This window comes from Cryptosporidium ryanae (assembly GCF_009792415.1).
Source record: "Cryptosporidium ryanae isolate 45019 chromosome Unknown contig_17, whole genome shotgun sequence".
NCBI lineage: Eukaryota > Apicomplexa > Conoidasida > Eucoccidiorida > Cryptosporidiidae > Cryptosporidium > Cryptosporidium ryanae.
In genome coordinates, this window is record NW_027125568.1 from 2844 (window position 1) to 30379 (window position 27536).

Consider the following 27536-nt stretch of genomic DNA (forward strand, 5'->3'; position numbering starts at 1 on the left):
TCACTGTAAAGTATTATCTGTAGAAACCAATGAAAGACCTATCTTATTTAAGTGGCTTATCAATTTATTATTTAAATGTGCCATTCCTTGTTCTCCCCATGGTCCCCATTGTAAGCTAATACCTGGATATCCAATACTTCTTCTATACTCAATGATTGAGTCCATTGTTGAATTGGCTCCGGAATAAATTGTCTGACCAATGTTCCCCGTAAGTGCACTAATTGAAGAAAATCCAATGAAATAAGTACAATTTTTGCCTATTAATGAGTTATGTAAGTTTACTAGTCCACTTATTTTTGCTGAATTCACTTTCCTTATTGAATCATCAGTTGTATTTTGAATATTGGAATCAATTAGTGTTCCTGCCATATGTATCACTCCAATACTTTGATATTCTTCATATAATTTGTTTATTGAGTTCCTAACTTGACTTTCAATAGAAACATCACATCTTTCTATCGATATCTTTCTTTTGGTTTCTTCACACAATTCATTCCACTTACTTGAATTTAGAATTGAACTTTCTGGGTCCCTACTTAAAAGAAATACTTTATCAATTTTCATATCTTCTATCAACCATTTTGTTAAAACCATACCTAATGCACCTAAACCACCTGTAATAATATGACATGTTTCTGAAATGTCTTTATTCACTGTTATTTCGTTGCTTTTTATTTCTTGGTGTGACAACTTTGGAGTATATATATTATTATCACGTACGACAAATTCAAATTCACCAGATTTCTTTGATAACTCTTTATTGGAAATTATTTTTTGTACTATTTCTGATTGTTTAATTTTAATAAATTCATCACCATTTTCGTTACAATAAAATAGTGAATAATCGAAGTCAATCAAATAAATGTTAGCCCTAGAAAATAATTCTATTCTCGCTGACCTCGTAAATCCCCATACCCAAGAGGTATATGGCTGAATTTTGAAATTCTTATCAATAAATACTGAATTACCTATTAAAAAGTAAATATCAAGTACCTTGTCATTTTTTTTATTTTTTAATAAATTTTGTATTAGTCTATTACATGATATTTCAATATTTTCAGATAATTTAAACATATTATTATCTAAAACTATGTCTAAATTGTAAAAGTTTTTAGTGCATATATTAAATACAATTCCTTCAATTTTAGAATTTAAATCTATTTCAGTGTAATCACTGTATTTTATTATATTAAATCTATTTCCATTACTTAACATTTTTAAAATGTAATCTTCATCATCCATATTGAAGTTAATATATAATAATTTATCCTTTTTTGAATTCTCATCCAATAATATTAAATCGCTTTTTTTCCAAATAGTTTTCCAGGTTTTACCCACAGAAACAAGTTCACTCTTATTTTTTTTAAAAGGAACAACTAGAACACTTAATTTTAATATTAATAGACTTTTTTCAATTCCAAAATCGTCTATTAACCATATCTTTGTATTTATTTCACTTTCACACTCAAGTTTGCAATCCAATTCAACAGAATATCTAGAATTGCAATTTATTTTCTCAAGATCAAATGATTCTGAAAAGACAATTTTTTTAATTTTTTCAATAGTTAGGTTTTCCATTCCACTATTTTCTCCTAATAATTTTGAAGAGTGTATTACCAAAAGAAGAATACATGGATGGATTGATAAACTAGACTCGAATCCAAATTCATATTTTGGAACTTTAAATCTCATTCTAAGACAAAGATCATCATATTTAGTTGAATATATTAATTTTTTTATTTCTTTTGGAATATTTGTGTTTTTAAATACATTTGTATTTTGAGAAAAACTAGATCCATAAATGTAATTATCCTTAAATTTTTCTTTTTCAGACTTAATGACAAATAGTGAAGCGATTTTAAGCCCATTTAATAAATAAATTGAATGATTGTTATCCCTAGAATTTAGTTTTAAATTGAGCTTTTTTTCACTATTAATAAGCAAATTAGTTAATCCAATAATACCCTCTTGTGATTCAATTGAAAATTCGATTATATGTTCAGATTTTTCAGTTACTTCGCTGAGTAGTAACTCTAAAATAAGTGAAACAACGATTAATGATGAATTATTAAATTGAATTTTGCCTTGATTTTCATCAGAATATCTATTAAATAATATTTTGGCAACTTGAATATCATATTCTGAAGTTCTATTTTCCAATTTTAAGGGGTGTTCAAAAGTCCTTAGTGGATATTTTTCTGGATTTGAAAATTTGCTAATTCTCCTGTAAATATCAATGATATTTTCAAAGAAATCAATAAAAGAATTTTCGTTTTTAAGAACCATTAACGTTTTATCTTCTATTTTTTTTAGACAATTTTTATTTATATTGAATGGATTTAATATTATTGCCCTTGACGAATTAATATTTATATTATCAATATTTACAATGGAATCAATCATTTCAGTTTCACTGTAAATCCTGACACCTCCAGAGAATTTTTCAATAATTTCTTCTTGTTTAAATTCATGAATTTTTAATACAGAGCTTTCTATTGTCTCTTTTCCAATAATTAAATCTATCATAACTGAACCAATTCCTTTTCCAATAATTCCGTCAGGATATATTCCTTCTGTAATAAACAAGTAGTATGTAGAGTAGTAAAATGCAAATAGAAACAAATTAATCTCACAAATGTCTTTGGAATCTTGATTTCTATTTGCTACAAAATAATTTTCATTAATAAGTGAAATGCAAATTCCTGTTAATTTATCTATCAAGTTAATACAATATTCATAATAAAACTTAAATACTGGTTTGTTTTTGATTAAACTTAAAGTTTCAGTTTTTAGAAGTTTTATTTTGTTAATATTAAAATCATGATAGTTTTCAGAGTAAATTATAAATATGGTTCCAGAAATTACTAATGGAATTCTTTTGCTGACCTCTATTATTGCATGTGAATTGGTTCCACCAAAACCAAAAGATGAAACGCCACCTATATAAGATTGAGTTGAAGAAATTGTAAGTGAAGTCTCTTTTTTTGGAAATGTAATATTTGTATCATCTAAACTAATGTATTTATTCAATTCATTAAGATGTAAATTAGGAGGTGAAACGCCGTTTCTTAATGATAGTAGTAGTTTTATTAATCCTGCAATTCCTGCAGTTGCCTCCAAGTGACCGATATTTGATTTGAGTGCACCAATAACTAATTTATTTCGTGAGTACTTGTAAACAGATTTTATTGACTCAAATTCTATTGGGTCACCAAGTTTTGTTCCGGTTCCGTGCGATTCAATCATTGAAATATCCTCAATTTTAATTTCTGATTTTTTTAGTGCATTTTCGATAACTGAAATTTGTGATAAACTACTTGGAGATGTGAGAGAGGCTGTCCTCCCATCTTGATTTACTGCTGTCCCTCTTATTATTCCAAATACCCTCTTGTTATTATGATCAATTTGATTTACTCGCTTTATAATTACTGTTGCGATTCCCTCTCCTCTACCAAACCCATCTGCAGATTCGTCGAAGCTCTTGCATATTCCATCTGGGCTCAACATATTTGCTTTGCTAAAAACATAAAATAAATTGGGAGTTGTAATGACTTGAGTTCCAGAAACAATTCCCATATTACAAATTCCCATAGAAATGTAATTGCATGCTGAATCCAATGCAACTAAAGATGATGAACATGCAGTGTCAATTGTAATTGATGGTCCTTTAAGACCAAAAATAAAGGATACTCTATTTGACACTATTGATCCTGCAGTTCCGGTTCCTAAAAATACTGAATTACTTGTTTTGTTATTAAGCAGATGTAAGGACCAATCGATGTTACAAAACCCAACAAAAACACCTGTATTTGTATTTTTTATTGATTCAGTGGAATAACCACTCATTTTCAATGCTTCTGAAACTGATTCTAATAAGTGTCTTTGTTGAGGATCAATTATACGCGATTCTGCGACAGAAATTCCAAATTTATCATTATTGAATAGTTCTGATCCAAGAATAGTTGATATATTTTTTGTTATACTTTTTGTTAACTTATCACTGTCCCATCTTGAATATGGGATAATGTTGACACCGCATCTACCCAAAATTAACGACTTCCAGAAAGAAGAAAGTGAATTTACTCCATTAGGTAATTTGCAACTTGCTCCAACTATTGCATATTCTTCCCTTGCATGTATATTCAGTGTCAAATTATTGGTTTTCAACTTATTTATATCGCACACATTTTGAATATTTGATTCGATAAAATAATTCACGAGTTCATTAATTGTTGGGTAATCAAAAAAAGTGGAAATCGATATTTCAATTCCGAATTCTTTTGACAAAATGTTTCTCATTTCTGTGATTCCAAGTGAATTTATGCCAAGATCTCGAATTGGAGTTTTGAGAAGAATGTCTTCAGCGACAGAACTTTTAATTTCATCATTGATGAAATTAAAAACAATTTCTTTTATCTTTTTAGAAAGCTCTTTTTTAATAAAATGTTCTTCACTTTGATTTGTTCTCCCTTCAAAAAAAATTTTCTCATGAAAATCGAGTTTTCTATTAATTGAACATAATGAACGGTTTTTTAAAAATATTAGATCGTCAAAATGTTTTGTTTTTATTTCAAAGTTTGATAATTGTCCATTATATCTTCTATTCTCAAGAATTCTAACAAATTCACTACAATTTTCTTTATTACTAAATACAAATATCAAATCTCTTAGTTGAAAAAATGTAGTAATTTCATGTATTTTCCATGCTTCCTCTACTGAACAACAATTATATTTAATAATGATTGCATCTACTTTTATTTTACAAATGTAGTCAAATATAAAATTGATCAAGTCTTGTTTTACTGTTAAGGTTTTTTCTTTTTCGTTTGTTAATATTTTTGTTTGATTGACTATAGAAATGATATTATAATCCTCCAGTGAATTAATTGTAAATACAACTTCTCCGCAGGTGTCAATATTATTTTTTGCTATATGTAATCTATTATAATTTATTTTTTTTATGGTAAAAGGTGTAATGTATGTATGAATTCCAAAAGTATCAACGATGTCTTCCGAATATTTTTTTTCATTTGATAGTATATCAAATATAGACAATTCATGATAAACTATATCACTTCTTATTTCTTTATATGCATTTGAGTAAAAATGTTCGATAAATATTAAAACACCTCCAAATTTGAGATGATTAGATGATATAAATTGGCAGCTGTTATCACTGATAATTGCTTCAATAATAAAATTATCACTTTTAGTAAGGTTCTTCATTTTTTCATGAAACTCCTTTTCCCCATCAATTTTTAAAACATTCTTTATACCAACATGAATCAAATCCTCTTTAATCTTATCTTCTTTCACTAAAACTATAATTTTTGTTTTTAATTCAAGTAAATAGTATATAATTCCAAGGAGCGAACCACTTAATTTCAAGTTGACTATAATATAATCATTAAGTGATGAATTAGATAGTATATCGATAACACTTGTTAAAATAGGTTTAGATACTGTAATTAAGGATGCTTCTTCGTAAGAAATATTTAAAGGTTTATTATTCAATGAAAATTCATTGGTTTTAATGAATGTTCGGGATAAATCATTTGATACACCACAAACAGCATCTCCGATACTTAAGTTACTACTCTCATATGGTATTGAGATCACTTTTCCAGAAAAACCAAATAATATTCCTTTTTTTGTGTTAAATGGACAGACAGATTGAAGTAAAACTCCTACTTTATTATCTATAATTTTTCCTTGATTTTTAGAATATTTAATTAATTCTTCAATGTAAGAACTATAATTCTCACACAATAAAGGATATAGATTAGATAAAATATTCAAATTTATCACAGCATAATTTATTGATATAACTACTTTCCAAGTGTCTCTTATACCATAAAACTCCTCATCGCAGAATTCTTGTGAATATTTAAATAAAAATAAGGCTGAGTGTTGATAATCAATGCTATCCTTATTTAAAAGTAAAACAATTTCAGCATTATTAGTGTTTAAAAATCTGAAGTCGTTTATGAAAGATCTTATGTTATTTATTTTATATTTATAGTTGTCGATAGTTTCTTTAGCCTTATTGAATATTTGCTCCTCAACATTACTAGAAAGTTCAACAGCGAATTTTTCAATGATAATATTATTTTTTTGATATTTACAATTGATTGGTATGTCATTAATAGTAGAATTAAAGCATTTAAACGTTTCATTTCTCAATTCATTATTTATTTTAATGCATTTAATTGTACAATCTGAAATGAGTTTAACACCAGGAATAGAAAACCCAAGGTATATTTCTTTATTATTTAGTTGGTTTTTCTCAACAGACCATATTGAAAAATAATATTTGTTGTTAATTTTCTCTGTTTTTGATAAAATTAAGCAGTAATCATATTCATTAGTTTTATTGTAATAATTAATTTCAGATATTTCAACTCCCATTCCAGTATTAATTTCTAATTCGTTCGCAATTGAGGTAAACTTTTTTGATATACTATTGATAGTTGTGTCCATTTCATTAACTATAATCGAATAATTAATTTTTTGAACTTCTCCATTAGAAAGCTTTATAAATACGTTGTTTAATACGACATCGTTCCTATTTATAATCAAGAAATTATTCCAATAGTAAGGCTTCCTTCTAAAATTCTTGTATTGATTGTTGTAAATATATTTTATAATATCTAAATTATTCTTTTCAACACCAATTATTGTGTGCGAGTTGGTACCTCCAAAACCAAAAGAAGAGACTCCACCATATAAAATATCGTAATCTGCGTTTATCTTGGTATTCTCCATTGGGAACTGAATTTTATTATTTTCATAATTAATTTCTGGGTTTAGTTTTTTTAAATTATTGTTCCCAATAACAATGGATCTGTGCAAACTTAATAAAAGTTTAATCAAACCAATAATTCCAGAGGCTGCAAATGGGTGTCCAAAATAGGATTTTCCACTACTTACGAATAAAGGACACTTCCGACTAACAGAACAATATGAATCGTATAAAGCAGATGCCTCTATTGAATCCCCAATCAGTGTTCCAGTACCATGTGCTTCTATAATTGAAACTAAAGCTGGACAGATGTTTTCTTGGCTTGTGAGTGCGTTTATTATGCATTTTTTTTGAGAAATTCTGCTTGGTGCAGTAAGAGATATCGATCTTCCATCTTGATTTACTGCAGAGCCGGAAACATATCCAAGAATCCTTTTTTTTTGCGTTAAGCATTCTCCTTGTGGAAGTATCACAATTGCTGCAACTCCTTCTCCAATTCCAAAACCATCTGCAGATGAATCAAATGATTTGCACCTTCCATCCTTTGAAAGCATCATTGATTTTGAAAAAATAACAAAAGCTGTCTTATCTAATATTACTTGTGTTCCTCCAACAATAGCACCCGAACATTCATTCTTTTTAATATTTTGTATTGCAATATTTAAAGCTACAAGCGAGGAAGAGCATGCAGTATCTATAGTTAAAGATGGACCTGTGAAACCAAACAAATAAGAAATTCTATTAGAAATAATTGATGAGGACTGCCCAGTTCCAGTATATGCATTTATAGAATCCAAATCAGATAGTTTATATATCCAGTCACTCGAACTACAACCAATAAAAACACCAAAATTGAAATTAGACGAGTAATTTTTATTCTTAAAACCTGCAATATGAAGCGCATTGTAACAAACCTCAATCATTAATCTCTGTTGAGGATCCATTTGAAAAATTTCATATTCGTTAATCTTAAAGAGAGAATTATCAAACAAATGTATGTTTTCTATAAATGCTCCTTTATTACAATAACTCTTTCCGGGTAAGGCCTCGTTTTCATTAAATGAATTATCCCAACTGAATCTGTGCCAAGGTGATTCAATGATGAAGTCAATATTCCTCTCAAGAAGGTTCCAGAAAATACCTATTGAGTTGTTTGACATCGGAAAATTACCATCAAGCCCAACTATACAGATTCTTTGTGAATCAATAGATTTAGTGTCACACTCGGGAATGTTATTATTAAACCCTATATTTTTGAAATATTTTTCTAGCTTAAAAAAATATTTCTCTCTTTCAATATCTTTTTCATCATTGAATTCAACCTCAATCTTAGAATTTTCGTTGAAAGAAAACGTTTCATATAAATAATCTACCATTGAATTCACCGAACTGCAATCAAATATCATAGTTTTTGGTATTTCTTCATCTATTTCGAGTGATATTTTATTCAAAATTTCAATTGCAGTCAAAGAGGTTATTCCAATATCAAATAGAGAATCATCTAAAGAATAATCTACTTTAGTAGGGAGAAATGAATCTATTGAATTGATAATTATTCCCTGAATCCATTCTCTTCTTTTATCGGGGGATATTTTATTTATAATAGTTTGCTTTTTGTTTTTCTTATCTTTTGTTTGAGCTATAAAATTTTTTATTTTGCAAACAAAATCCCTATCAGGTTGGCATTTTTCTTTTTTATCTCTTATCATCAATACACCCTTATCAATATTAATATTCATTATTGAACCTTTCCACTTTAGGTTAACCAAATCATTAAGAAATTTGTACGTTGTTAGTTTATCCTTCATGAAACCACTAAGAACAAAGCAATCGTTTTTAATCCATGTATAAAAACTGTCTTCAATGAAGGATACTGTCAATGAAGGTAAATTTAAAGACTCCCTCAAAAATGTCAACTTTTCAAATATTATCCTAGAATAGCAATTCTCACCCTTTACTTGAATAAAACTTACTGAAAATAAAAATAAAATGAAAAATGTTAGATTTATGCCTAAGTAAGACATTATTTCGTTCATATTCCAAACAATTACTCTTTTAGATGTATATTTTTTTGACTCTTCATATTTGGAATCATCTAAATGAATGTAACCTTTTATTTCAGAATCATTGTGTTCGAGTAAAATTCTTTCAATACAATTTAGTAGTGATGCCTTATCGTGTGAGTAATAATCATAAATTTTAATGTTCGCTTTAATTTCAAGAAGTTCCAAGGGAACTTCTTGATCACCAACATAACGAATTAAAACAAGATTTCTGAATCCAATTGAAATTAGGCAATTAATAACAGGAATAATTCTTAAATCAAATTTACCTGTAAATATTATTGTGCCTAATCTTCTGAAAATCATTTTTTGGATGCCTTTATTAACATCCGGCGTTACAAATTCGAGATTGAGTTCATTATTATGATTTCTTTTAAAATATTCTTGTTTCCACATACTTTTATAATCTAGACTTTGTTCATCGGAGTAAATTTTATATCTCGGGATATCAAATTTACTATTTATTATATTAGTTCCACAACTACCTATTTCAATCAAACAATCTGGAACCAATGATTCATGAAGAGAAAGCTTACAGCCAAGAGATGAAACCAAATTCAAGATATTTTTTTCCATGTTTCCAATAACAAAAATCTCTACTTGTTTGCTTGGTAATTTTATGTTTAAAATATTAGTAGCCATACCAAAGCACAAATTTTCCGCAATATTTCGGTTCACAACCTGACCTATCTGAATGACTATTTTATTGTATATTTTCAACGGGATGTTTTCAATAGAGTGTTGAATTATCGGTAGATAAATTATATCATTGAAACTCAAACCATAATTTATTTTGTTGACATCTATAATAAACAATTTTTCAAGTTCTATTAAAACAATATCTCCAATGAATAACTTGTTACCAAAATTAATATTTGAATTAGGTAAGAGAACATATAAACCCAAAATACTAGATTTTTGTTCTGAATGAATTATTCTGCCACAATGATATGAGTGTTGATTAAAAATGTAATCAATGACCACAAAAACAGCACTACATAAATTGATATCATATTTATTATTTCTTAAGTCAACAATATCATAATTATCTATTTTATTTATAATTAAATCACTGCAATAAAGCCTTCCATTCCTAAAACAACATTCATTCTCTCTTTGGTTATCTAATATAAAATCAATATATTTTATATCATCCAGGTCAGTTAGATAAATGTCATTTCCACATTTTTCTCTTAAACTCTTCAAATAATCCCAAATAAAGCGTATTTTTATTTTAAAATTTTGATTTTTAAAATTTATTGCATCCGATGTAAATACCCACCATGTAATTGAATTGGAATTTTTAATTTTTGTTTCGGAAGAAATGATGCCGTTAATTGAGTCTATTTTGTCTATTTCTGTTTTGTTGTCCAGGCAACTATTTGATGAAAAATGATTTATTATTAATATATTCAAATTTGATAAGCTAAATATATATGTTTTTAACTCCGATATACTTGATATCAAATAAACCTCTGGATAGATATTAATTAGTCTATTATAAATTTCCGTTGCAAGGAAAACTAATACTTTATCATATCTTTCATTTTTTCCATTGCTTACATTAAACTTCCAATTTTCTTGAAGCATGATGTTATTTTCATAAATACTTAATTGAGATGAAATATTTTCTATTTTACTAGCTTTCTTTAAGCACATATTTCTAATCTCAATTATCGAATTTTTTAAGTCATTACAAGTATAAAATAAAGCATTTGCGGAGATGTAATCTTTTTTGTTACTATCAACCACTAAATACATTAGTATTTTATCTGTATAATTGAATTCTGAAATATTAATAAATTCAATTTCTGTTGGTATATAAATTGAATTACAATCAATGATTTTTTTAAATTCCGCTGTTAATACAATTGAATGAATACAAGACTCAAGTATTTTTGGATGAATTTTCATATATCTATCAATTGAATAAAATAGACCCATATTATTACCAGAGGGCTCAATATCAATAGGAAATGCAGAAATACTTAAATTTAGAATCGATAAAGAGTTATTATCAAACAACTTTATCTTTTTTATTGATTTATAAGAATCATCAATATTATAATTCATTAATTTTAGTTTATCATAAATATCGTTTCCTGATAAAAAAAATATATTATTATCATCTGTTTCCCAGTTTAATATAACTGGATTCGTATTTTCTAACTCAATTATTTCTTCAAAATTAATATCTGCAATAAGATGAATATTTTCATTGTTTTTAATCCCTTTGCTACTCTCGTTTTTGTATGATGATATTTTAACTCTTCTATGTATATCAATAGTTGTTTTCAACATACTTCTTTCTATTTCAGTAGTGTATTCTGAGAATTCCCATGGAGAAAATATTTTGATTTCTCTAAGTTGAAATTTATCATTTTTACACTTTTTCATATTTTTATCTCTTGAATTCATTCTTAATTGATGAATTATGTCATCTACTGCAGCAAATATAACCTCAAATAGTGCCATTTCAGGCATAATATTCAAGCCATTTCTTAAATACCCTTCAAAAAATTGAGTAATGTTATCTGTTTGAGGTGTTATATAACAAAATTCTTTTGTTTTACCTTTAATTTCCTCTAAAAGTGGTGAAGTTACTCTCTTTAATAAAAATGGATGCATCATTTCACTCCATGGAAAATGTAAGTCACTTCTCAAAAGTTCTAATGATTTTTCTTGTTTAAAAGAATGTTGATCCTTACAAATTTTCCTTTTCAATTTATAAATAACTTCATCAACATTTATTTTTTGAGTTTTGTCCATTAGATAAGTGAAATCAGCAGCCTTAATAATTGATTTCGAAGATGATTTTACTAAAGGTACAAGTAATGGAGTTGGTCCAACCTCTATTATGCTTTTTATTTTAATATTATTCTCAATAAGGTAGTTCTCTAAATTTAATATCATTGGGTAGAATTTAACTGTTTTTATTATCTGTTTAGACCAATATTCAATATTTGAAAATTCGTCATTAACCTCTGATCCTAAAATACATGAAAAGATTACAATATTATCGTTTTTCTTACTGAATGATTTATCAATAAACATTTTTTCTAATCTTTTACTTGTTTCAAGTAGTAATCTTGAATGGAATCCTTGAGATACAGGGAGGACTTTACAAGAATTTTTAGAATCTAATAAATTTAAAATTTTCTCAACTTGTGACTTTTCCCCACTTATTACACAGTTCCTTGGTCCGTTTATTACTCCCACATCTACTTTTAAAGTTTCTTCTTTAGATAGTTTTTGTTCAAATTCTAATATTTTAGAATTTACTTCCTCATATGTGCGTCTTACTGCGACCATTGTTCCATTGTTTTCTTGTTTTGATATCAATAGTCCCCTATAGTATATTATTTCGAGGGCCATTTCGATTGTCATTATTTCTCCAATAACAGCCACTGAATATTCACCAATTGAATGACCAAATAATATATCTGGTTTTATTCCCTCACTTTTTAATAACATTGCAATTCCATATTCGATTGAAACTATTGCAAGTTGCTCATAAATTTCAACATTTATTTTTTCTCTATTTGAATTTCCAAAAACGAAATCTTTCAGTGGAATTTCTAGATATTTACTAGTTAAATTCGAACAAAGGTCTATACACTCCCTAAAAACTTCATTGTTGAAATAAAGGTCCTTTCCCATATTTTCATATTGAGAGGCCTGTCCAGTGAACATAAAAACTACTTTCTCATTTGTTTCATCTTTCAATGGATTTCTTTTCTCGAAACCTTTAACAATAATATGACAATTTGAACCACCAAATCCAAAAGAAGATACTCCACCTATTAAATTACCTTTCCTTATTTTCCAAGTTGAATTTTGAGGAAAAGTAAAATTAAAGTTATCTGTTTCTATATGAGAGTTTATATTTCTGAAATTCATTAAAGAAGGTACTGCACCAAAGGATAAAATAGTCAACAGTCTAATAAAACCAACAACTCCAGCAGCACCTTCTAAATGACCAATTTGTGGTTTTACTGTGCTTAAAATGAGTATATCATCATTATTTCTTTTTTCAAATTCCCTTTTGTACACTTCTTTAATTGCTGCAAATTCTACTGCATCGCCAAGCAATGTACCTGTTCCATGGCATTCAATATATGCTGGTTTCAAAGAGTTATTCCCTGAGTTCTTTCTTGCAGAACTTAAAGAATCAAGAAGGACCTTTTGTTGGGCGACACCATTTGGTGCAGTTAAAGATATTGATTTGCCACTATGATTTGTTGAAGAGCCTAATATCTTTCCCCAACATTTTTTTTCATCAATGTTGTTTGATGATAGAACTACAGCTCCACAACCTTCTCCTCTGACGAATCCATCTGCATCATTATCAAAACTCCTACAGATAGAATTATATGAAAGCATCTTGGATTTTGAAAATACTATAAAGTTGTTATAATATAGGTTTAGTTGAACCCCTAATCCTATTGCAATTGTAGTTTCACCTGTGGATATTGATTTTACTGCTCTGTCAATTGCGATTAAAGATGATGCACATGCTGCATCAATTGTCACTGAGGGTCCCTTAATTCCCAAAACAAATGAAATTCTATTTGATATTATTGACTTTGCACTGCCTGTGCCGGAAAAAACATTGAAAAAGTCCCTTTTTGAAGACAGAAGTGTCCAATCATCATTACACATACCTGCAAATATTCCAACATTTGTATTAATTATACTTTTAGTGTCAATATCTGCATCAGCTAATGCAGAGTAACATGTTTCAAGAGCTAACCTCTGATTGGGATCCATATAAACAGCTTCTTCCCTTGAAATGTTATATTTGGAATAATTAAAAATGTCTGCTGTGGAAATAAAACCACCCTTTCTTGTGTAATAATTTGGTCTGTTGTCTTCAGTGTTACCAAACATTCTGTCAACATCCCACCTTTGATAAGGCATTTCACCAATACAATTCACCATATTTATCATATTACTCCAAAACTTATTTATTGAACTTGCATTACCTGGAACTCTAATTCCTAATCCAATAACAAATATATCTTTGTTACTGTTATCAGGTGCGATTTTTTCTATGGGATCTTTTACTTCATTTATATTTTCAATATTGTCAAGAATCATTCTTTCAATGAACGAACTGAGCTCATTTATTGTAGGGTAATCTATAATTATTGTTGGTGAAAGGTTTATTTCAAATTTGGAGGCTAATGTATTTCTTAATTCAACTGCAGTTAATGAATCAACTCCCATATCGCTTAATGGAAAGTCAGGATCCATAGAATCCAAATCGCGTCCTAGTGCCTCTGAAATAGTTTTTTTAATATTTTCATTTACATAATTAAATATTTGATCCTTCTCTAATAATAGTATATCTTTTTTAGTTTCCATTTTTGATTTATCGCAATTAACATCACTAAAAACCTGTGTAAATGGATTATTTTTTACGAGAGATAGATCTACAGGCTGAACAATAAATTTAGAAATATTATCGTTTAAATACTGAGAAATAATTCCACCAATAGAAACCAAACCGAGGTCTATTGAAATTGAGTATAAACCCATAGATTCTAGTATTTTGTTGTTAACATTATTTTTTGCCATTCCTTGGTTTTCCCAAGGTCCCCACTGAATTGTAAATGATTTGAGACCAATATCAGAACGTAATTCTGCCAAGTAATCAATACTTCCATTTGCAGCAGAGTAATTTGTTTGTCTTATATTTCCGAATAACGTTGATATTGAAGAGAATCCTACAAAAATAGGAATATTTTTCAGTTTTGAAATAGATGATAAGTGAAGGTTCCAAGCACCAATTACCTTTGGCTTGAAAACACTTATCAATGTTTCTTCTGTTTGAGAAATTATGCCACCATCTGAAAGAATACCAGCAGCATGTATTATTCCATAAATTTGACGATCTTCCAGTTTATTAAACATATCACATACAAAGTTTAAGTCAGAGATATCGCACTCTATTATTTCTAAGTTAATTTCTTTTTTTTCTTTTATTGAAGTTAATTTATCTAACATAGGATTGCTTTTTTTGGAGCTTCTTGAAACTAGAATAATATTTTTTATACCTTCTTCAATTAACCAGTTTGCTACCAACAATCCAAGAGAGCCCAATCCACCAGTTATTATGAATGTATCATTGATTGATGATTTTAATGTACTTGGGTTAGATAAAACAACCTTTCCAATGTGTTGTGCATGTTGCAAATGCCTAAATGCATCTAATATTCCTGTTTCATCTTGCATACTAAAAGTTTGAGTTGGAATTGGGACTATTTTTCCCTCAAATACCTCCTTACTAATTTCTTGAATTGTTTTTTGGAACCAAATTAAATCATTTTTAATCATGTTATCAATTCCTATTGGGTAATATCTTATATCATTTCTTATTTCCATCACTTGATCCTGTGACAACAATTCTCTTTTCCCAAGTTCAATAAAAACGCCGTTTTTTTTCAAAAAATTCATAGAAACTGGGATAAATTTACCTATGAGACTGTTTATAACAACATCTAAACCATCTACATCAAGTTTTTTAATAAAACAACTGATATCTTTGAAGAAATCATTTGAATTCCTGCTGTTTGAAATGTATTTAACTCCTAGTGATCTTAAATAGTTCATTTTTGTCTTATTTCCAACAGTTGCTATAACCTCTGCACCGATTCTTAAACAGTATTGAATTGCTGCTAATCCAACTCCACCAGATCCTGCGTGAATTAAAACAATATCACCTTTTTTCAATTTAGAATACTTTTCTAAAGATACCTTAATCGTTGAAAAAACTGTTGGTATAGAAGCAGCTTCTTCAAAGGTAATTAAAGGTGGTTTTTTTGTAACAAGTAAAGCATTTGTTGTGTGGTAGCTTCCAATACATCCTTGAGAAATTCCAAAAACATCATCCCCAACCTCAAAATCTCTTACGTTAGGTCCTACTGAGACTATTGTTCCAGAAAAATCACTTCCAGGTTCACCCGGATCTCCTGGATAGAGTCCCATAATATTTAATACATCTCTAAAGTTTAATCCAATAGAACGTACTCTCACTTCTATTTCTCCAGTGGAAGGTGGATACCTATTTTTTTGTAACTTGCGTGAAATATTTGAAATTGAACCTCTTTTAATATGGCCCAATTCAAAATAATTATTGAAACTCTGCTTGGCATTTTCCACCTTAATTGTTGCTATTTTATATTTGTTATCGTCTTCTATTAATTGAAACTCTCGTTCTAACCACTTTTTTTCAATTACACAATTATATATGTACTTTATTTTTTCATAAAGAACTGTGTTGTTTCTAACAATTGGTTTTAACCTACTGTTGAAATCAATTAATATTAATTGAATGTTTCCAAAATTGTAGAATTCATTCATTGCTGATTTTAAATATCCAAGAATAGATGAGTGGAAGTGTGGTGAAAAATTTAAATTTCCATGGAACCTATAAGCTCCAATTGTTACAAATATCAAATTTATCTTGATATCCTTTTTGTTTATCTTAGCTATTTCTTGTAGCAACTTTTGTATAGACAATAGTTCCCTGTTAGAGTTATTTTCATTTATATCAGTAAAATAAACAGGTACAGTATTAGAATTGAAAACTCTTTTCCCAATTAATTGTGGTAAATCTTTCGAATAAAAGTATTCAAATGGTTCAAATATTCCTTCTCCATTGTTTGATGATATAAAACACAATTTTACTTCTTTTTCATCGAATACATAATTTTCGTCATTCAATATTTTATATTTCGATACCCATGAATAATTTTGCTTCACATGTAATTTTCTTGGCTCATTAAACCTATCTAATAATTTTAACTTTAGTTTTTTTATTTCCATAATATTTTTTAATCCTTTTCCGAACTTCTCATCCTCAATGAAAATTTTTAAATCTGCAGACACATCTTTTGATTTAATATCTACGCTTTTTTTATCTATGGCAACAAAGAGCCTGTTTATTGAATTAATGATGTTAAACTCCGCTGGAGAATTATTATAATTGAATGAAAATTTTGTGTCATAGTATTCTGGAATAAATTTAATACTTTCAATTTCAACTGGTATATATGGTTTGAAAGGACTGAAATTACAGGGATCTATCAATGTTGCAACCAATTGAAAACAACCATCCAAAAGTGCAGGATGCAAATAGAAATAATTGTTTAAATGATTTGTTTGATCAACTTCAATTATCCCATACACACATTCATCATTTAAATACATTTTCCTAATTGTTCTATACCCTGTTGAATAATTATACCCCGTTTCATTCAACAGGGAATAAAATTTATCTATTCCTTCGCAACTGCATTTCTGAAAATTAGAGAAAATATTAGATTTTGGCTGAAAATCAAAATCATTTTCCGTTACTTTGACTTTTGATGTTGAGTGAGTAATTATTTCATCAGTTTCCTCCTCTGTAGACGATGATATAACTAAATTATACAAATTATCTTTTTCAATTGATTCCACAACATCACAAATAAATAATCCATTATTGTTATACTCAAATTTATCAGAAAAAATGAGTGGTCTGATAAATTTCAAATCATGTATTTCAATCATTTTTACCTTAATTCCCTTATGAATTGAATGGTTCAATATTCCACCAATAATAGTCTCAATAAAACCAGAACCTGGGAAAAATAATTTTCCACAAATTTTATGATCAGAAATATATGAGTGGAATGAGTTACCAATTGTTCTACAATATCTTGTAGTATTACCCTTCAGTTCGGTAAAATTTGAACTTTGTTTTGGATCATCAATTATAAGTCCAAACATCGATGGATTAATATTTGACAGAATTCCAGAAACTCTCGGACCAATAAATGGATGAGCAGGTGATATCCATGGAAACATTTTTCTATTATAACTTACTCTCTCTAAGTTCCAGTTATTTATTTTCTCTCCAGATTTGAGTATAATATGAGAATTTGTTCCCCCAAAACCAAAAGATGAAACTCCTGCAATCATACTTTCACGAGAATCAAGCTCAATGTTTTTTGTTGGTAGCTTTATATTTTTTACTGAATTATATGATTTTAAACCATCATTTAAAATTTTTAGAGAGGCAATCCCTGGTATTTGCTTTTTGTTAACTATTAAAATAGCTTTTAATAATCCGGCAACCCCTGATGCACCTTCTAAATGGCCTATGTTCGGTTTTAGTGCACCGAGATACAATGTATTTTTATTAGCAAAAATTTGAGAAATTGCACCAAACTCTATTGGATCTCCTAATGGAGTTCCTGTACCATGTGTTTCTATGTATGAAATATCATCAGAAGAAATAAAAGCATCTTTAATTGCTGAAATGATTACCTTCTTTTGAGAAGGTCCATTTGGTGCAGTTAGACTTGCACTTTTCCCGTCCTGATTAACTGCAGTTCCACAAATTGTTCCATATACTCTTTTAGCTGGTGAATTTTTTTCATTCTCTAAAATAAATACAACGCAGCCTTCACCTCTAACGAAGCCATCTGCTGATTTATCAAATGTACTACACTTTCCTGTCGGGCTTAGCATATTTGCTTTTGAAAATACAATATAATAAAGCGGTGATAAGAGTAATTGAACACCAGCAACTATGGCTGTGTCAATGTTTCCAGTGCTGATTTCCTTTTTGGATATATCAATGGCAACTAGAGAGGACGAACATGCCGTGTCAATAGTAATAGAAGGTCCTTTTAAACCATAAACAAAGGAAAGTCTGTTAGAAATAATTGAAGATGCAGCACCAGTCGCAGTAAATGATGTAGCACTCATATTTAACTTTGTAGAGAGGTAATTCCAATCTGTTCCACAACAACCAACAAAAACACCTATATTTTTTTTTGAAATATCTTTAGGATCAAATCCTGAGCTAATAAGGGCATCACCTGCTGTCTCTAAAACTAATCTTTGCTGTGGATCCATAGAAAAAGATTCATAAGTTGTTATTCCAAAGTAATCATTATCAAATAAATCAACATTTTCAATAAATGAACCGTGCCTTGAATAAGAAAGATTTCTCGTCGAGTGTTTATTATTTCTAAATTCTTTGTTAGATATATAAAATTCATCAATATCAAATCTATTTAATGGAACTTCAGTTATCCAAGTATTCATCAATGATAATGTTCTATTCCAAAAATCATCTGGAGAATAACAGTCTCCTGGTAATCTACATCCTATTCCTGTTATAGATAACCTACAAACTTTATTATTTAATCTAGCATCCCTTTTTTCAAATAAAACTTTCTTCAATGAAGGTATTTTATTTGATATTATGAAGTTAAAATTATCATGTTCAACATCTTTAACTTTCACTTTTATATCATCGTTTATACTCACTTGTTCAGAAATAAACTCTTTTAGTAAATTAACAGTGGGATAATCAAAAAGCGTTGTCATTGGCAAGTTAATTCCGATCTTATTTGAAATGCCATTTCTAATTTCAACTGCAGATAATGAATCTAATCCTAAATCAATAAGAGGAATATTAATATCACTAACTTCTATATCTGTTGTTTCCAATATTGTACCTTTGATTATTTCAAGTATTTTATCATTATCAATTAATATTTTTTTTTCATTATTTCTTTCTGTTAAATTATTCTTTTTACATTTTTTTTTTATATAAGTTATATTGTTTATTATCGATAATCTAATAGATGCCTGAATAAATGAACCATAACTAATAGCAGATAAATCATCAGTAAGATAATCCCAAATGGCAAGTTGACCTGGAAGGCCCATTTGTTGTCTATAGTTGCAAATCGTTTCTAAAATAATATCATTTTCATTTTTTGATGAACAAAGAAGGAAATATTCCAGATTAGTACTTGAACAGAGTGAAATACAATGAATATCCCAAATTAATTTCGAAATATCTTTACTATTTAATTTAATAAAAGGTAGACATGTTATTCCTGATAATTTGTTAATTTTATGTTTAATTAATATTTCCTTTAAACTAGAAAACAAAACTTCTTTTTTAATTTGGAAAACATATCTAAAGTTTAAAGCTTCAATTTTATTCCCCAATGTTATATATATAACATTGTTAGCACCTGCTTGTTTTAATATCTCAGTTGCACCAATAAGTGAAATTTCGTCCCTACCATCAGAGATAATAAGATGATAATCTTCTTGGAAGCTTTTCATATCAATTTTATTTTGTTTAATGAATTCAGTTTCCCAGTAATCAATATTAATAGAAAATATTTGAACTGTTTTTTTTTCATCACTTGCTAACAATTTAAATTCTTCGCTTATATAATTTTCCGTCCTTTCTATAAATTCAAAATTTACTGGAACAATTATCTTTGACATATAACTACATGACTGTTGTCTAATTATATTCGATATCGGTCCTTCACCGAATGGATTAATAAGAAATATTAATCCTTGCCTCTTCAGTATTATTTTAACATTTTCCAGCAATGAAATTAACTCTAACTTTCCATATAACATAGATGAAGCAATAATAACAAAATCAAGTAATTCTCTATTTATATTATAGATATTATCTATATATTCTACAGAATAATTACGAATTTTATGATTTGATTTTGTCTTTTCTTTATCGTAAATAAATAGTTTTATATTTTTCGCAGAATTTATTCTGTTAGTTAACTCATTTATAATCAAATCAGTTAATGCTGAAGATACAAGTAATATTTTTAATTCTGAAATACTTTCATGATCAATAGAATATCTTATTACCTCTTCCGGTAATGAAATAGAATTTATATACAATTCTTTTGTTAAATGTTCGTTCATTGAGATTATTTTTGATGGGCCAGTGATGTTCCCAGTTTGAATTATTTCACTGATAAACTTAGCTCCAATTTCATCACCTAATTTTTTATTTATAGAATTTCTATTAAGTTTATCAATTATATCGCATGCCTTGTATTTATTTATTTTCTGAATAGCGAATTGTGATATTCTTTCAAACTGAGCAAAATCAATTCTGTAGGCCTCGAACATTATTGTATGGGGTGGTGGTAATTCGACAACTATTTTTCCTATATGTGCTGCCTTTTGTAGATACTTTAATGCCTTAAGAGTAGAAGATTCCATCTTAAATGTTTTAACTGGCAAAACGGGATTATTTTGAGATCTGTCCTTTGAATGATATCTAGATAGTAAGCCATTTATGTAATTTGGTTCATTTTTTACTAAATTATCTATTTCTAATCTTTTGTACACCTTTTCTGGATATATTTTATTTGCCTCTAAATCTGATAAAATGTTTCTTTTTCCAAGTTCAATAAATGTGCCTCCTTTCTTCAATTTTTTAAATGATTCATGAATAAACTCTCCAGAAAGGCAATTGAGTACAACATCTAATTCTGGATCTCTATTGTATTTTTTTGATGCAATTTTCAAGTATTGATTGAACTTTTCAATGAAAGTATTCGAATCTCTGGAACTCATCACATAATGTACCCCTACACCACTCAACCAATCTCTCTTTGACTTTGATGAGCAAGTTGCAAATATAATAGCTCCTATATTAATACAATATTGAACAGCAGCAATACCTACTCCGCCAGTTGCAGCGTGAATAAGAACGAAATCGTTTTTTTTTACTTTATAAATATCATTAAATGATGCTTCTACTGTACAGAATATAACAGGTAGTGCTGCAGCTTCTTCAAATGTTAAGGATTCTGGTTTGTGAGTAATTAGATTTGCTGAAGTTATTATTTGAGTTTTAAATGAACCTTCTGCAAATCCCCAAACTTTATCACCAATACCAAAATGATTTACATTCTCTCCTACTTCTATTATTACACCCGAAAAATCACTTCCAGGTTGTCCAGGATCGCCAGGATAGAGATTCATAATATTTAATACATCCCTAAAATTTAATCCGACAGCTTTAACTTGTACTTTTACTTGATCCTTTCCCAAAGAGTCAAGGCTTGGCTTTTCATTGTAACTGATTTTAAAATTTTTAAGCTCACCTCTTCTTTCCAATTTGTATTCAAATTCTTCAACACCAAGCGAGTCGATTTCTATTTGAAGCAATGAAAAACCAATATATGTGGGCTTTTCACCCAACAACTGAAATCTTCTTATAACAATGTGGTTAAATTCCGTGTATATTGGCAATTTACTTAAAACTATTTTTTCAATACTATAAATTCCAAAAGATATCAAACAATTCAGGTCTTCATATGATTCCACATCAATAATATTTATTTGAAGATTTTTTTTGGAGCATAATTTGTGAATATAAACCCAGAAAATGTTTTCATTTGGAATATTTTCTATTTTCCTCGTTCCAATTGGTATCGCGTTTTTTGTAATTACATAAATAGATATGTCATACTTTACTTTTGAAATTATTTCTTCAATCCCTTCAATTTCGCACTCACAAAATATAATATTTTCATGATCAAATACAGGTTCATTATTTGAAATAAATACTGAATTACCAGTTTCTTTAAGCTCATTATTGAAAAAAGAAAAGTTTTTTTCATTTGTAAATAAAGCGTATTTTTTAACCTTATACCTTTCTATCTCATCTATTTCGGAGGCAATTATTGGTCTCCAATCCAGTTTTTGACACAATGTGTTTCTTTCTGGATGAATAATTGATTCTTGATTTTCATTTATTCCTTTATTGTTGAATGAATTTGCATTATCAACTTTTAGTTTGGTATCTTCTGTCTTTACAAGATTCATATTTAGTATTTCAATTAGTATATTCCCCTTTTCATTAACTAGTGAAACGTCACAATAGATTTTATTTTCATCCCTGTCGATAATTTTTACAATAGAATAAAGCTCTAGATACGAATTTTCACAACTAATTCTTGCTTCACCAATACTTAATGGAATAAAAATTTCTTTTTTGTTATTTAGTACTAAAAACCCACCCATTACTTGAAATGCAGAGTCAAGAATCCAGGGTGATGTATAAAATGGAATGTTCTCTTCTATATTTGAAATGTTAATTTTGCCATACGCTATATTATCTCCGGTACAGACATACTCTAATGATTGATATAATCCTAAGTAATTGTAACCTGATTTATCAAACAAGTTATAAAGTTCTTCCTTATATATTATTTTTCCCGAACATGCTTCTTTTATATGATTTAATGAATACAAATTATCAGAAATAATTCTATGGCTGTCCTCAAAATCTATAATGATATTTACATTACATTGACAATGAATATTTTTTTCTGAATAAATTGAAAGATTTCCTGAATTTATGTTAATTTTTCCCTTTAATGAATTATAATTAGGGTTATCTATAATTATTGGTGAGGTAATCTCTAGCCTCTTAATAATTATTGGTGATGATTTAATAATTCCAATTCTAGACTCAAAATCTAAATCTTCAATATTTTTAGGACAAAAATTCAATATCTGACTTGTATTATTTTTTTTTTCAGTTAGGTAAACAGGATTATCGCCTATCGCAATATCAATAGAAGCCATTTTGCATATGGATGTTATGATTTCAAGAATTCCAGATGCAGGAAAAAGTATTAATTCACCAATTACGTGTCCTTCTATATATTTAAAAGATTTGATATTTGAAATACAATAAACAAATTCTTCATCCTCCCTTTCCTTAGTTGAAATAAATGGATGGAACCTTGGTGTCCAAGGGAAATAGTTCCCTTCTTGAAGATATGAATTTTCTCTATTTTCTATTTCCCAAATGTAATTTATATCTTGACCTTCTTCAATGATAGCATGAGAATTGGTTCCACCGAAGCCAAATGATGAAATTCCGCAGCAAAGTTTTACATCTTCTGTTACTCCCAACTCATTAAAATGTGAACCATTTGATGAAGTTGGGAAAATAACATTATTCGAATCTATATTTCCAGTCAATTTTTTGATATGCGTGTTTAGGTTATATAAACTTCCAATTCCAGGAAAATATCTCTTAGACATGACTAGTAAAACTTTTATTAGCCCTGCTAATCCTGCAGCACCTTCCAAATGTCCAATGTTAGATTTTACAGCTCCTACAACGACTTTTCTATTGATCAATGAATCTTTATTGTGACTAAATAGTGTTAATATACCACCTGCCTCAATGGGATCACCCAAAGGTGTACCCGTTCCATGTGACTCAATATAATTTATTTCAGATGGGAATAAATTTGAATTATCGAGACAATTTTTTATAACAGATATCTGAGACGATTTTTTTGGTGCTGTTAATGTTGATGTCTTACCATCCTGATTTACAGATGTCGCAAGAATCTTCGCTATTTTTTTATTTGCAATTGAAGATTGTTGAATACATATCATAATACAGCCCTCCCCTCTAACAAATCCATTAGCATTTTCATCAAAAGGGGCACATTTTCCAGAATTTGATAACATTTTTGATTTACAAAGTGTAACATAAATGTTGGGGTTTAAAATGAGATTTACTCCAGATACAATTGCCGTAGAAATATTATTTCGTTCTATGTGGTTAATAGCAATATCGAGAGCAACTAAACTTGATGAGCACGCAGTATCAATTGTTACCGAAGGACCAGTTAAATTGTTGTAAAATGAAATTCTATTTGCTAATATTGATGGTGATGCACCTGTTCCGGAAAAAACCGAGGACTTATCTGAATTTGAAACTAATTGGCTCCAATCATGAGAGGAACATCCAATATATACACCAACATGATTGTCAGAAATATTAGTATTATCAAGAATTTTCTTGCAGTTTCTAAGGAGTAATCTTTGCTGTGGATCCATAAATTCTATTTCTTTTTGTGAAATTTTAATAGAATTTGTATCAAAATATTCAGATCCTATTAAAAACCCTCCAACGTCAGTATAGTAATTTCTAGTTTTATGTATGGTAGAAATTGATTTTTGTTCATGAAAACAAAATGTGTTCCATCTTTCATGTGGAATGGAAGAAAATTTATTTTTTCCATTCACAATATTTTCCCACAATTCTTTAAATGGATTGTTTTTTATAAAACCTGGTAAATGTGCATTTAATGAGGAAATGAATATTTCCGAATTTTTTTCACTCGTATTAATTTTTGAGTAAATGTTATATGAATCAGCGACATTACCATTTTTTAAAAGATCAATATGTTCAATTAATAAACGCAATGTAGGGTAATCAAATATTAATGATGCAGGTAGTTCCATATTAAATTCTCTTGAAAGTGCTTCACTTATTTCCACTGCCTTCACAGATTCAATTCCTGAAGAAAGTAATGGCTCATCTAATTCAGGAAAGCTATTCTCGCCTACAATTGAATCAAATACTGATTTAATTTTTTCAAATGTGAAATTTGGAATTTCATTTTCACTAAAAACAGAGTAGTAGTCTGAATCATCATTTGAATTAAATTCCATAATTTGAGTTTTTTGCTCTTCGTAGTTCATGTTATCTATTAATATAAAATCGTTTAACTCTCCATCTAATATCATTTTTTTCGTTTTTGATCTTTGAACTTTTCCACTAGATGTTTTTGGCATTTTTTTCTCTTTAACTAATATTATTCTTGTTGGTTTAATTCCAATATTTTTTAATACATTCTTTGAAATAGAAGAAATTATTTCATCAGGAGGAGTCAGTTCTTTTTTGTATAATAAATTTTCAAAAAGATGTCTTATACTTTTTCTCCCAGATAATTCAACGTAATCACTTTTTATTTCTGCAGCGATAGCTAAATTCTCTTCTCCATCTACTTCAATTGAAAAGGCAACGGAGCATCCTGGTCTTAAAAGTGAATGTGATGTATCTAATATTTCTTCGATGTCCTGAGGATAATAATTTTTACCTCTTATTATTATCAAGTCTTTTTGCCTTCCAACAACAAATACTTGTTCATTGTTAATGAATCCAAGATCTCCAGTTTTTAAATATGTATTATTGTTTTTAGAATTATTTGGAACGGCAAAAAATATTTCTCTTGTTAGTTCTTCAGAAATAGAGTAACCTGCACCTTTACTTTTAGATGAAATCCATATTTCTCCCACATGATTTTCTGCAAGAATGCTTTTTTTGTCTGGACAAACAATGATAATATCATCCTCAGTAGTAATTTTATGACCACATGACACAATATATTTCTTTTCAACTTCATTATTGTAATCATTAAAATTTGATTTTTCTAAAAATTTACAATCGTTACATTCACAACACAAAAATGATTCGTCAATTATTGATATTTTATTTCCAGGCTTCAATGAATTACTTTTTAATGATAGTATTCTTGGGAACAACATATTAATTTTTTTGAGTCCGGAAATTATTAATGTATTTTCTGCCATACCATATGCAGGAAGAAAACTAGAAGAACAAAATCCAACTTGTGCAAATTTTTTAGAAAATCTTGCAAGAGTTGCTGCCCTTATAGGCTCAGCTCCACTCAAAATACCACCATGTCTTAAACAATTCAGCCCTCCATATTTTTCTATTTCTTTCAATTCGTCATTTGTTATTTTTCTACATACATAATCAAACGCAAAGTTTGGTGCTGCTGTGGCAGCTACTTTGTACTTTGAGATTGCTTTTAACCAAAGAGAAGGCTTTTTAATAAACGAAAAAGGTGAAAGTAATATTGATTCCGAACCTATTATTACTGTACTAACAATAAACCCAACGAGACCCATATCATGATACATTGGTAACCATGACATTCCTCTTAAGTTATGACCAAATCTATTCACAAACTTATCTCTAGAATTTATAATATTTTTTAACACGGAGTTTATGTCGTTATAATCAAATTTTTCGTTAATATCAACCTCGGTTTGAATTTTCTTGTATTCTGAAAAATTATATGATTTCATGCATAAAACAGAATTATAGAATAAAGAGCCGTGTGTTACAATTACACCTTTTGGATTTCCTGTTGAACCAGAAGTAAATTGAATGAATGCACATTCAGATGGTTCACAATTGGGTTTAATGTATTCAATGAAAACATTAAATTCGTCATTTTGGCCAACGGAAGTTTTGTAGTCTAAGTAATTTTCTTCTATATCAATAATTTTTTTATCGAAGCAATCTTTAAGTATTTTGTCAGTTGAGTACCAACTGACTGCATTCCAAAGTGGTTCATTGAAATATTTAAGTTTGAACAGTGAAATAATTCGATTGTATGATGAATGTGTAAGACAAATTGTTGTTTGACTCATATCTACAATTTTCCTTAATCGCTCTACTTGGGACTTGTTATTTGGATCGGCTGGATAAACAGGTATTGCAACAACTCCACTGGCAAGACAAGCATAAAAGGAATAGATAAAATCCAAACCAGGAGAATAACACAATATTACTCGATCACCTTTCCTTAGAGAAAGTTCGTTTTTTAAGAAGTTAGAAATAAATCTAACTGAGTCCCATAAACTTCTATAGGTAATAATCGACTCTTCGTTTCCCTTATCATTTAACCAAATAAATGCATTCTTTTCAGGATGTTCCTTGTAGAAATGCTCAACTTGATTAATGATCCTATCGTTAAAGTTGTTAGATTTTGGCATATTAAAGTTTTTGTTTACAAGAAATTAGAAAAAAAGATACAAAAACTAACTTTTCTTTAAGTTACCTTTTGCAAATATGCCATAACCTATTCCTCACACTGCGGCACTAAAAAACTCGAACAAATTATTCACAATTGCATAATAAAATTACACACAAAAAAAAGTTATTTTTTGTAATTCATTTTATTTAAGTTTAAACTAAATTAAATTATAAAAGAAAATTATTATCGACAATATTTTTAATTCTGTCATAGTATAATATA

At 28.5% G+C, this 27536-nt stretch overlaps 1 protein-coding gene across 1 annotated transcript; it reads right to left on the reverse strand.

Moving 5' to 3' along the window:
• Positions 1-27273, reverse strand: FG386_000737 (polyketide synthase; the record flags this gene model as incomplete). Its single annotated transcript, XM_067340081.1, has 3 exons — positions 1-8694; positions 8716-17432; positions 17493-27273. The coding sequence occupies 3 exons, from the start codon at positions 27271-27273 to the stop codon at positions 1-3; spliced, it is 27192 nt and encodes a 9063-aa protein (XP_067195889.1).
• Positions 27274-27536: the final 263 nt, after the last annotated feature.